The sequence below is a fragment of the Helianthus annuus genome, chromosome 4 (genome assembly GCF_002127325.2).
Source record: "Helianthus annuus cultivar XRQ/B chromosome 4, HanXRQr2.0-SUNRISE, whole genome shotgun sequence".
In the NCBI taxonomy this organism is placed as follows: domain Eukaryota; kingdom Viridiplantae; phylum Streptophyta; class Magnoliopsida; order Asterales; family Asteraceae; genus Helianthus; species Helianthus annuus.
The window spans coordinates 179,303,602-179,315,343 of NC_035436.2; the positions used below are offsets into that span (position 1 = coordinate 179,303,602).

Here is an 11,742-nt window from a genome sequence, read left to right on the forward strand (position 1 = left end):
AAAAAGAGAAAAATAAAAATGAAGTGATTAGTTACACTTGGCGGACCTCGTCTACAAGCCCGTTAAAAAGCCTTGGCGTCCACTTAACGATGTTTAGCGCCCAATGAGGCTGATGTTTACGTGGGCATTAAGTCATTAACTCACTACACCCAACCTTATACAGTTTTTCTCACAACTATCTACTTAAAACCATTTATGTATCAGAGCAGTTAATTAGATTTTTCTTTTCATACTTTACACAAGTTGTACTAAAATACTCTCGTCATCCGTTTTTAGTTTTTTACGTTTCCCCTCTAAAAAACATACGTCACTACCAAATAAGCTAATCTCACACTCACAAAAATTAATTACTAGTTTTTAGAAAACAAAACACAAAATTAAGAATACTAATTAGGGAGCGTATTATACAATAATATACATACACCGCGCGCGAAAACAAACGTATTAGAAAATTTGGGCACTTTCCCCCCTCAAGGCCAAACATCACTTTCACTTTCCTCAATCATCCCTCTTTTTTAATTCAATTTTATGCCATAATAATTATTATATTATGCCCTAATTTAACTATTTCTACAGCAATCGTCAAATGTCTGCTCAACTCTAGTTACTCATTCTGTCTTCTTCTTCAGATCTGTGCTGACATTTGGTACAACCTGCATTTAGCATTTCTCTTTTTGTGTTTTTGCTCAACAATTCGCATCGTTTTCGTCGTCGATCGTTCTGTCTGTCATTGTAGCAGTATTTTGTGTAGTTTTCCACTGTTTATGTGTACGATTCGTGTGGTTAGTTGAAATTTGTACTCTTACTTTCACTTTTAGGTATTTACGAAGCTAATTTACTTCACTGTTTACCTTTTGTTGTGAAGAGTTAGCGTAATTGTTGATATGGATCGTTGTTTGTGTAATTTGTAGTGGTGATTGGTGTAATTTGTTATGTTTTATGCTTTTGGAAGTAGGTTTTTACTTGCAATTTGTGCTCCACTGGCCATTTAGGTATAGTTGTACTGTTGTAGTGGTAATTGTTGTGGTTTAATATTTTTTTTTGTATATGGATTGTGTTTTACTTGCGGTTTGTACTCGCACTGTCCGTTTGGGTACGCAGGTACCGGACACTTATTATTTTTTATTTTTATATGTCCAAGAGTTAGCATAGTTAGCTTCTAGATTGTGGTTTATATTTAGTGCCCATTTAGTTTAGCAGGTGTGTTTGTACTTGCAATTAATATTCCCAATGGCCCTTTAGAAATGCATGTATCAGCCCTGCATTAAAGTGTATGGTATATATGATCGTATTCACAATGTGGAAGACTTAAAGTGTAACTTGTTCATTTGATGTTTCTTGACCATTAGGTAACTGATCTGGACCTGATTGGCGGTGTCAAGTTTGTTAATTCATGAGTGAAATGGAAGAGAAAGAGGGATCTTTAGGCAAGGTCCCGGCTTCTGAGAATGTTAAAGCAACAACGAGAAGTGTTATTAAACCAACCGTTTCATCATCTTTGAAGTCTTCCGGGTCTAGTTCTGGACCCACCCGAAAGAGGATTGAACCCAAGATTGTTTCTAATGTGGTCAAACCGAGTCCGAGTAAACCAAACACGGATCATAGTCTTACTACTTCTAATGATGCTTCTGCGATTAGAAGGAATAGCACCGGGAGTTCACAAGAAAAACAAAATTCAGTTAAGAAACCGACCAGCAGTGCTAGTTCAGCCACAAAAGAGCCATTAAGACGGTCTCTTCCTGAACCCCGTAGGAGCTCACTACCTTCGCCAGCTGGCAAAGCTTCGGGTCCTTCTTCTCCTGTTGTTAGAACTCCTAGAACCATGGGCAGTAGTGTCAAATTGTCTTCCTCACCTTCTTCATCATCAAGAGTTCCTACAACATCTATTGACAGCATTGAGAGTAGCACAGAGAGGAAGTCAAAGTCAAAGTCAAACCTCTCTTCAACAACAATTTCTAGTGGATCAAGATCCGGATCTTTATCATCCTCCCGAGAAAGAATGTCGACTGCATCGAGTCTTAGGAAAGCAGTAACTCCTGCATTTAAGGTTTCTCGTTTGATCATGCTTCCACAAGTTGAGACCAAAGCTGGCGACGATGTGGTAATTGATTTTATTTTTGCTGCCTATTTTGTTTTAAATTCTGTTGTCATGCTGATCTCACCCTTTTCTCTTGTGATGTCAGAGGTTGGATCTTAGGGGTCACAGAATCCGTAGTCTGAAAGCTAGTGGGCTGAACTTGTCTCCTAATTTGGAGGTAAGTTGACATGTACAATATGAATTGTTATCTTTTCGATTATATTCATTTTCGGCTTGCAACCCTATATTTTTTTTCATATAATAAGATGAAATTCTTTTATACATGGTGTATTTTATATTTAAGACTTTTTATTTATTCTCTTGTGCACATGTGTTATTTCAACTACCATACTATATGGTAAAAAATAATGAGAAATGTCTGACTAATGCTTATTTGTGACAGTTTGTTTATCTCAGAGACAACCTGCTATCATCCTTAGAAGGCATTGAAATACTGAACCGGGTGAAGGTTTGTGCCCCCTAAACAATTGGATTTATACAATTTTCAGTTTTATATATTTGATCACAAGTATTTAAAGCTTATATAATGTAAAAAATCTTCTATAAGTAATAGAGAAACCGAGTATTGCTGTTGTCTAAGGCTTCCCTCAAGCTTGGTAAATGTATTGACTATTGTGGCCTATTTGTAGGTTCTTGATTTGAGCTTTAATGAATTCAAAGGGCCTGGGTTTGAACCACTTGAAGCCTGTAAATCCTTGCAGGTTAGTTCCACACCTTCTCTTTGTCTCCTAAATGGTCGTAAGTAATGAATGATTTTAAATCAACAATATAATTTCTCTTTAAACTCATGTAGCAACTCTATCTTGCTGGAAATCAAATCACATCACTCAAGTCTCTTCCTGCACTCCCAAATTTAGAGGTAAAGCATTTGCCAACATTTGCCTGTTTGTATCCATGTATGATGTATAGCAAAAATTCGCGTTGCCAACATTCATGTGCTTGCAAATTTCTTTCTTGTTCCAGTTCCTATCGGTTGCACAAAATAAGTTAAAGTCTCTTTCAATGGCAAGTCAGCCACGGTTACAGGTTCTTTTTCATTTCTTATTAGTTTTTTGTATATGGCTTTGTTTATGTTATCTTTGACCTTTTAGTTCTATACAGGTATTAGCTGCTAGCAAGAATAAAGTTTCAACACTGAAGGGGTTTCCATGTTTACCATCACTTGAGGCAAGCTCACTTTATAATTCACATTCATCTGCGTATATAAGAATTTGGGGCCCATTTTACTGACAATAATTGGGGTCATAACTTATTTAGTTGTTTGTTATTCTTCTTTTTCAAGAACATCACAGTTTTTCAATATTTTAAACTGTAATAAAAATTACTCAATAGGATATTTTATTATGTGTGATATGTCATGTTACAGAATATCATTCCGTATAAAACAAAACAAGCAGTACATGAGAGTTTTAAACCAAACAAAGAGTATATAATAGTTCAAAATGTTACATAATACTATGACAGCGTGTAATACACTATGGAATGGTATGACACAACATAAAACGAAGGATATGGTACAAAGGTGGTGGTACAACATACAAGCCCTATGATCTCAGGATGCTTATTGCGTAATCGAGCAGTACTTTTACAAGTTATTATCATCACCGGTTTTTTTATTTAGTGACATATAGTACCATATTGTGGATATTTCAGATATAGTTAACTTTTTAATATATTTTCTGCTGTAACTTTTTTTTTGTTGAGTATGAACTATGAAATCAGTTAATATGTAGGTTTATTTGATATATCTGCTAATGGTATATGGTGCAGCATTTACGGTTAGAGGAGAATCCTATACTTGAGATGGCACATATAGAAGCAGCTTCTATTTTGCTTGTTGGCCCAAGCCTGAAAAAGTTCAATGATCGAGGTATGATGATCTCTCTGATTTGAAATTTAATTGCCCTTAATTTATAATTGTTTTTGTAATTTATTCTGATTCATATTCCAGTTTTACTAATTAAAATATGTTGGCAACCTCATAACTGCTTGATTAGAATTTACACTGTTTTAAGTTATATTTACAATACGATGGGTGTATTATATCTATTATAAAGTACTAGCATATTCACTCTGGTAGTTATTCACTATATTACTTAGCATTTATCTAACGATTATTTTAGTTAAGAATAACATCCCCTTTCTTCAAAATAGTGTAACATGCAATCTTATAAATCTCTCTTTTTTGTTGCTTCACATACACAATTTGTATTTATTCTTTATACAATTTCGTGTTATGTATCGTTTTCTTGAAGTATTTTTTTTTTTTTACAACTATTCAAGCATTGTTGAAGGTTTGCGGTACCATCTTAAGTCTTAACTATCAATTTTTAGCTTAATTGCCATCTAACATGCATCTGGAATGACAAATTTTGCTAGATCTTTCTCCCAAAGAAATTGCAATTGCAAAAAATTATCCTGCACATACAGCAGTTTGCATTGCAGGAGGTTGGGAGTTTTGCAGCTCTAAACAAGCCCTAGGTAAGTTATATCATTTTTTTTGCTTGTTTAATAAATCATTTAAATTTTCCTTCATCTAATAATGACCTGTTTACTACTTGACCAGAGTCAACTTTTAATTTCCTGGTGGAACAATGGAAAGACCATTTTCCTCCTGGCTACATGCTCATGGAAGCTTCTGTTGATCAACCATTTGAAGAAGATGCTTGTAACTGCCACTTTCTTTTTACCAAAGATAAAACTCTAAATGAAGATTCAGAATTAGTCTTGAATTATCAATGGTTCATTGGAAGCACAAGTCTTTCAAACTTCACCCCAATTCCGGATGCTACTGCTGAGGTAACGAGTTTTTTAATTATCATTAATAGAAGTTTCCTTATGCGATTATATTTCATTTTGTGAACCGATAATTTTCAAGGTATATTGGCCAAAACATGATGATGTGGGCAAGATTTTAAGGGTTGAGTGTACACCTGTACTGGGAGATACTAGTTATTCATCTATTTTTGCTATATCATCACGCGTTTCTCGAGGTACATATTTGTCACATATAAAAATATGTAGTTGACTAATGTTTGACCTTTAAGGCTTTAACATTTGGTTTTAACTTTTTGCGTAGGAACCGGATGCCCAAAGGTTCTTAAGCTTGATGTGTGTGGAGAATTAGTAGAGGGAAATATACTTACAGGCCACCCAGAAATTGCATGGTGTGGTGGGACCCCAGCAAAAGGCATTTCCAGGTGACGATTATCATATACTGCAGTAAATTTTGTTTTATCTATTTAGTTTTTGTTAAGAAACTCATTACAATTTCTTAATTTCCAGTTGGTTAAGGAGAAGATGGAATAGTAGTCCTGTGGTAATTGTCGGTGCAGAAAATGAAGAATATCAATTGACTCTAGAAGACGTTGATTCATGTCTAGTGTATATGTACACTCCTGTAACAGATGAAGGAACCAAAGGAGAACCTCAATATGCAATCACCGATTATATAAAACCTGGTGTGTTCTCTGTGGTTTTTAATTAATTATGTTATTTTTATTTACTCACCGAAGAATCATATGAATGATTCTCAAGTGGCTTAACTGTTTCTTATTGGCAGCTCTACCGTCTGTTAATAACGTCCAAATAGTTGGAGATATTATAGAAGGAAATACCATTAGTGGGGTAGGTGTGTACTTTGGTGGAAAAGAAGGACCAAGCAAATTTGAATGGTTGCGTGAGAATAAAGACACAGGGTTTGCACTTTGCACCTTATTTCAACTATTATAGTTTCTACTAGCATCGTTATATTGTATTTTTTACCGTGCGTTTTTAGTATATTCTGCAATTATGCTATCTTGACAGAGACTTTGTCTTGGTGCTAACCGGCACGAATGAGTATATTTTGTCCAAGGAAGACGTTGGTTTGCGTTTGGCTTTTGTATATCTTCCTGTAAATCTTGAGGGTTAGTCTACACAGCTTTGTTTTTAAAAAAAAGTTGAACTAGTTATAAGCTACCTTAACTACATATTTTCTAAATGATTATTTAATCTTTATTACAATAATTTATCAAACTTATAGGCCAGGAAGGGAAATCTACTTCAGCACTGTCCCCAATAGTCAAACGAGGTACTCATGTCAGTTAGGAATTAACGGTTGTTTCTAAAGATCACGCAAGAATAATTCAATTCATCCATGTTTTTTTACTTAAATTTCAGCGCCACCAAAAGTAACAAATCTAAAGATAAGCGGTGATTTAAAAGAGGGAAGTAAGATTACAGTAACCGCGAATGTAACTGGAGCTACAGAAGGATCCAGCAGAGTTCAATGGTTCAAAACATTTTCCTCCATTCTTGATGGTGAAAATGGTCTTGACGCACTAAGCACTTCCAAATTGGCCAAGGTTGGTTGTCTAATTATAAATGATTAGCCTTAATACATTTTGTTAGCACGCTATTCTTATTAAAAAATATTTATGTTTCACGTCAGGCATTCCGTGTACCTTTAGGAGCTGTTGGATACTACATTGTTGCAAAATTCACTCCTGTGAACACAGATGGTGAATCTGGTGAACCAGCATACGTTATATCCGATAGAGCAGTTGAAAGTGCGTTAAATTAAAATCGTTTCAATAATTCAATCTCTTTAGGTAGCAAATGGTTCTTAAACATTATTATGAAACCTTTGCAGCTCTTCCGCCGAATTTAAATTTCTTATCCATAACTGGCGACTACACTGAAGGTGGTATACTGACAGCATCTTACGGGTACATAGGAGGTCATGAAGGAAAGAGTATTTACAATTGGTATCTTCATGAGGTATTTCTGCGTTCATTTTTTTTAATAATATCATAGTATTTATCGTCACCAAATCTTTTTCATTCATGTCGCTTGGGTTATCTGCAGGTTGAAACTGACCCTGGTATTTTGATACCTGAGGTTTCGGGTTGTCTTCAGTACAATCTCACTAAAGACGCTATAGGTAAATATATCTCATTTAGATGTACTCCCTTGCGTGATGATGGGATTATGGGGGAATCAAGAACTTGCATGGGTCAAGAACGTATTCAGCCAGGTAGTTAATAATATTTTCACATTCTCTAAATTGTTTCTACACACCTCTGTAAACTCTTTTGTCATGTGTTTATGTTGTAAAAAAACATTCAAATAATGTTGATTCTAATGTTGGTTTTTGTCATAATGAGTTTTTATCAGGAAACCCTAGATTGCTGTCTCTACAAGTGGTTGGGACTGCAGTTGAAGGCACAACAATACATGTTAACAAACAATATTGGGGTGGTGAAGAGGGAGAATCTGTTTTTCGCTGGTTCAGAGTATGTCTGATAATTTGGCATTTAAAGCTTGTATTTATGTGTTATGTCGTAATAGTTTCTTTTATATGGTTTTGTTTTAAGCCTGTTTAATAATTAGGGTTTAAGTTATTTACAGTTTGTATTATTGTCAGTTCTTATAGTATATCAATAGTTAAATCAATGTGCAGACAAGCTCAGATGGCATGCAAAAGGAAGTTCCAGATGCTGCCACATCATCATACATGCTTTCAGCTGATGATATTGGCTTTTTTGTATCCGTGTCATGTGAACCTGTGAGAAGGGATCGAGCCCGTGGGCCAATTGTATTATCTGAACAGATTGGACCAATAATACCGGGTATTCTGCAGAATCTTTTGTATTTATTTTTGTACAAAACTTTATAAATCAAGTAATTAACAGATAATCACTACTGAGCAATCTTGAACAAGAAATTACCAAAACCTTTTATTACTGAACAATCTTGAATGATGTCATGACTATAGACTATAGTCAACAACTGTTGTAAAAATTCTTGATTGTTTTATTTTTCAGGACCACCGACTTGCCAGTCACTCGAGCTTCATGGGTCATTCGTGGAAGGAGGACGTTTAACCTTTACTGCATCTTATAGTGGAGGGTAACACAAAATTTCCTTTTTTTAATCATATATTCATATATCATAAGAAATATCTAAATATGTATTATATTTCTTTTAGGGGGAAAGGAGCTTGCTTCTTTGAATGGTTTAGAGTGAAGGATAATGGTGGCAAGGAGAAACAACATTCTGATGGTGAGGTTTTAGATAATATTTTTGCGTAACTTAAAAAGTACAGTTGGCTACCCTGATTACTTGCTTAACAAGTAATGTAAAATCTTAGCAGAGCATTTGGATTTGACTTTAGAAGATGTGGGAGGATGTGTGGAGCTTGTTTATACGCCTGTGCGTGAAGATGGGCTTAAAGGGTGCCCAAAGAGCATTGTATCTGACCCAATTCTTCCAGCTGACCCTATGGGTGTGGAACTTGTAATTCCGGATTGCTGCGAGGACAAGATCGTAATTCCTCATAAAACGTACTTTGGTGGAGAAGAAGGGGATGGAAAGTATATTTGGTATAAATGTCTCTCCAAGATTGACGCATCCGCTCTCATGGATATATCAGATTCTTGTGAAGATGTAACTACATGCGCGCAAACATTGTAAGTGTTGTGAATGTTGTTCCACATATTATTTATTAATTATTATTTCCATTGATTTATTGTGAAATATCTTGGCAGAACATACACTCCCTCACTGGAAGATGTGGGTGCTTATTTGGCATTGTATTGGGTCCCGACCCGTGCAGATGGAAAATCCGGTCAACCGGTGGTGTCCATTTGCAAAAATCCAGTAGCTCCAGGTAGACTCATATTTATTAATTTGTATTTATTTATACAAAATACTCATGCCAACTATTCTGGCAGGTTTCCCTGTAGCTTCCAGAGTCAGCGTGAAGGCGTTATCGTTATATAGTTATTCTGGTGAAGGAATATACTTTGGTGGCTATGAAGGATCAAGCATCTTTAGTTGGTTTAGAGAAAATATGGACGGAACAATTGTTCCTATTAACGGTGCTAACTCTAATATATATGAAGTTACCGATGAAGATTACAATTGCAGATTAATTTTTGGGTAATTTCTCCACCTTTGTTACATGTCACTCTTAACTATTTTTGCATGTATTTAATAACTGTTTTGTGCTTTTTGAAGGTATACACCAGTTCGTTCCGATTCAGTTGTTGGAGAGCTGAAGATGTCTGAGCCAACTGATGTCATTCTCCCAGGTACCTTTTTCATGTTACATTAACTTTTTTATTAAGTTATATCTGTATTTTATCGTTTTTCTTTAAATCGTCAATTTTGTTAAATTGGCATCCAGAACTTCCAAGAATCGAGACGCTTGCTCTTACTGGTAAGGCAGTTGAGGGTGAAGTACTAACTGCTATCGAAGTTATCCCTAAAAGTGATGCTCAACAAAATGTTTGGCAAAAATACAAAAAGCATGTCAGATACCAGTGGTATGTTTTTTGTTTTGTTTTGTATGATCTCTTTTATATATTATTTTAAAATTTGCAATAAAGAGTGTGTATGACATCATCATATGGTATATAACAGGTATATTTCTTCTGAAACTGGAAGCACTCACTTTGAGCCGATACAATCACAATGTTCTTGCTCATATAAGCTTCAATTTAACGACATTGGTTGTCGCTTCAAATGCGAGTGTGTCATGATAGATTCATTTGGAAGATCCAGTGAACCGGCATATTCAGAAACTGCCCCTGTTTCCCCAGGTCTTTTAGACCTTTCTTTTATTTCTCTTTATACGTTCACATTATTCTCCAGGATCACATTTCTGGAATTATTCTTTTTTTTTCTTTTTAGGAATTCCTAGAATAGAAAAGATGGAAATTGAAGGTAGAGGGTTCCATACCAATTTATACTCGGTTCGTGGTAATTATAGCGGAGGAAAGGAAGGAAAGAGTAAGATCCAATGGCTGAGATCAATGGTTGGCAGTCCAGATCTAATTTCTATTCCAGGTATCTTCTATCTAGCATTTTTAAATGGCAGTAAAACTGTTTTTTTAGTATATATATATATATATATATATAGAGAGAGAGAGAGAGAGAGTGAAAACCCCCCTGGAGTTGTGAGAACTTAGAGAACTCCAATTTACCGTGCGAGTTTTGTCACCATTTTTTTGTACACACGTTGATTAAAATGTTACAAAAAAGTTGTAAAGAAAATCCGGAGAGGTGTTTTCAGCCTTTTTACGCTGCTGTAAAAAGCGGCGGACATCAGCATTTACACCCTTTGTAAGGGTTTTTTTTTTACGGTGGTGTAAATCAACAAAAACTATTTTTTTTTTTTGGAAAAGTTGATTTTTAGGATCTAAGGGAATTTTCTTTTTGAAAAAACCTTTTGTAAGGCCGAGTTCTCTAAGTTTTTACAACTCGTAGAAGTTTTCATTTTACCCTAACGCTATATATATAGGCCTCATGGTCCTCACAACTCAAGGTGGTTCTCATTTTACCATTTCCCTGTATATATATATATTTATTTGTTTTATTTATTATTGCAGGCGAGACAGGAAGGATGTATGAAGCAAATGTTGATGATGTGGGCTACCGATTGGTTGCTATTTATACTCCGATTAGAGAAGACGGCTTTGAGGGCCATCCTGTTTCCGCTTCAACTGAACCAATAACTGTTGGTAAGCCCATTTCTCTGGAACTTTATTTTATTTTTTCAAATATAATTTCTTTGTTAAGTTGTGTTTCAGTTTATTTTTTATTTATTTTTTTTTTGGGTAATTGTTTCAGTTTATTTAATTTTAAGCATCTATTTATTTTCTGATTTAGTTCATTTTTACTGCATCTAATTGCAGAACCTGATGTTCTTAAAGAAGTAAAACAGAAGCTTGATCTTGGGTCTGTTAAGTTTGAGGTGTGAATCTGTTAACCTCATCTATTTAAAAAAATGCATACTTTATAAAATCATAACATTTTTTTTTTGTCATTTTCACCAGGCATTATATGACAAGGATAAATCCTCAAAGAAGGTAATAATATTTAATTATTTATTAACACATGCAAAGGACAGGGAAGGGGTAAATTGTCATTTTACAATTATTCTTACTTCAATTTCCATTTATTATTGAAGGTTTCCGGGGCGGGTGGTCTTGAAAGAAGAATACTGGAAGTTAACAGAAAACGAGTTAAAGTTGTGAAACCTGGTTCCAAAACATCATTCCCGACAACCGAGATTCGTGGAAGCTATACCCCTCCATTCCATGTATGTGATTTCATTCAATATTTACAACAGTTTAACAATTTAGTAATAATCTAAATTATCTGGTAGGTTTCAAGTTTATAAACTCACTTTTATGTCATGAACTTGTGTAGGTGGAGACTTTTGGGAACGATCAACACCGGTTACGGATTGTTGTTGATAGTGATAATGAAGTAGACTTAATGGTTCAGACCCGACACTTAAGAGATGTGATTGTGCTAGTGATTCGCGGGTTTGCTCAAAAGTTCAACAGTACATCACTGAATTCCCTCCTCAAGATTGATTCATGATCAAGTGATCAAATCTTTGTACATTTGAACCCATACTGATTGTTATTTGCCCTTAGTTTCTTGATAAATATCCCATTGGAAAAAGAAAGTAGTAGATATATGTCCAGATATCATGTTGGATATATATGTTTTTTTTGGAATACATGTGTTCATTTGTTCTATATATTTACTGTGTGGTTTGTTTTTTTACCTTTTTTAGATTCCCTTTGTACATTTTTTGTCTTGTAACATTTTGTTGATGTTACCAAGTGTAGAAGTGATTCAATTAA

The 11,742-nt window shown here is 34.9% G+C and overlaps 1 protein-coding gene across 3 annotated transcripts; it reads left to right on the forward strand.

The window, feature by feature from the left end:
• Window positions 1–491: 491 nt before the first annotated feature.
• LOC110937444 (187-kDa microtubule-associated protein AIR9) lies at window positions 492–11,742 on the forward strand. Of its 3 annotated transcripts, none has more exons than XM_022179864.2 (37): window positions 492–646; window positions 1,350–2,101; window positions 2,184–2,255; window positions 2,481–2,546; window positions 2,728–2,799; window positions 2,892–2,957; window positions 3,062–3,124; window positions 3,200–3,265; window positions 3,869–3,968; window positions 4,478–4,579; window positions 4,665–4,897; window positions 4,977–5,091; window positions 5,178–5,298; window positions 5,384–5,559; window positions 5,661–5,796; window positions 5,906–6,006; window positions 6,123–6,170; window positions 6,260–6,444; window positions 6,531–6,648; window positions 6,732–6,859; window positions 6,947–7,115; window positions 7,256–7,374; window positions 7,542–7,710; window positions 7,906–7,990; window positions 8,070–8,143; window positions 8,232–8,550; window positions 8,629–8,750; window positions 8,815–9,022; window positions 9,101–9,174; window positions 9,270–9,408; window positions 9,506–9,684; window positions 9,776–9,931; window positions 10,474–10,605; window positions 10,780–10,838; window positions 10,921–10,953; window positions 11,055–11,186; window positions 11,297–11,742. In XM_022179864.2, the coding sequence occupies exons 2-37, from the start codon at window positions 1,394–1,396 to the stop codon at window positions 11,471–11,473; spliced, it is 5,022 nt and encodes a 1,673-aa protein (XP_022035556.1). In that variant the 5' UTR covers window positions 492–646; window positions 1,350–1,393; the 3' UTR covers window positions 11,474–11,742. The 3 variants fall into 3 exon arrangements, with proteins under 3 accessions (XP_022035556.1, XP_022035558.1, XP_022035557.1); XM_022179866.2 differs by having other exon boundaries at window positions 493–646; window positions 8,235–8,550; XM_022179865.2 differs by lacking the exon at window positions 492–646 and adding an exon at window positions 767–782.

Bases quoted from the DNA above. Each gene is read 5' to 3' on its own strand.
- LOC110937444 (XM_022179864.2), top strand. From the start codon at position 1,394: ATGAGTGAAATGGAAGAGAAAGAGGGATCTTTAGGCAAGGTCCCGGCT. The intron at 4,898-4,976 runs GTAACGAGTTTT...ATAATTTTCAAG, and splicing joins TTCCGGATGCTACTGCTGAG to GTATATTGGCCAAAACATGA. The intron at 8,551-8,628 runs GTAAGTGTTGTG...ATATCTTGGCAG, and splicing joins ACTACATGCGCGCAAACATT to AACATACACTCCCTCACTGG.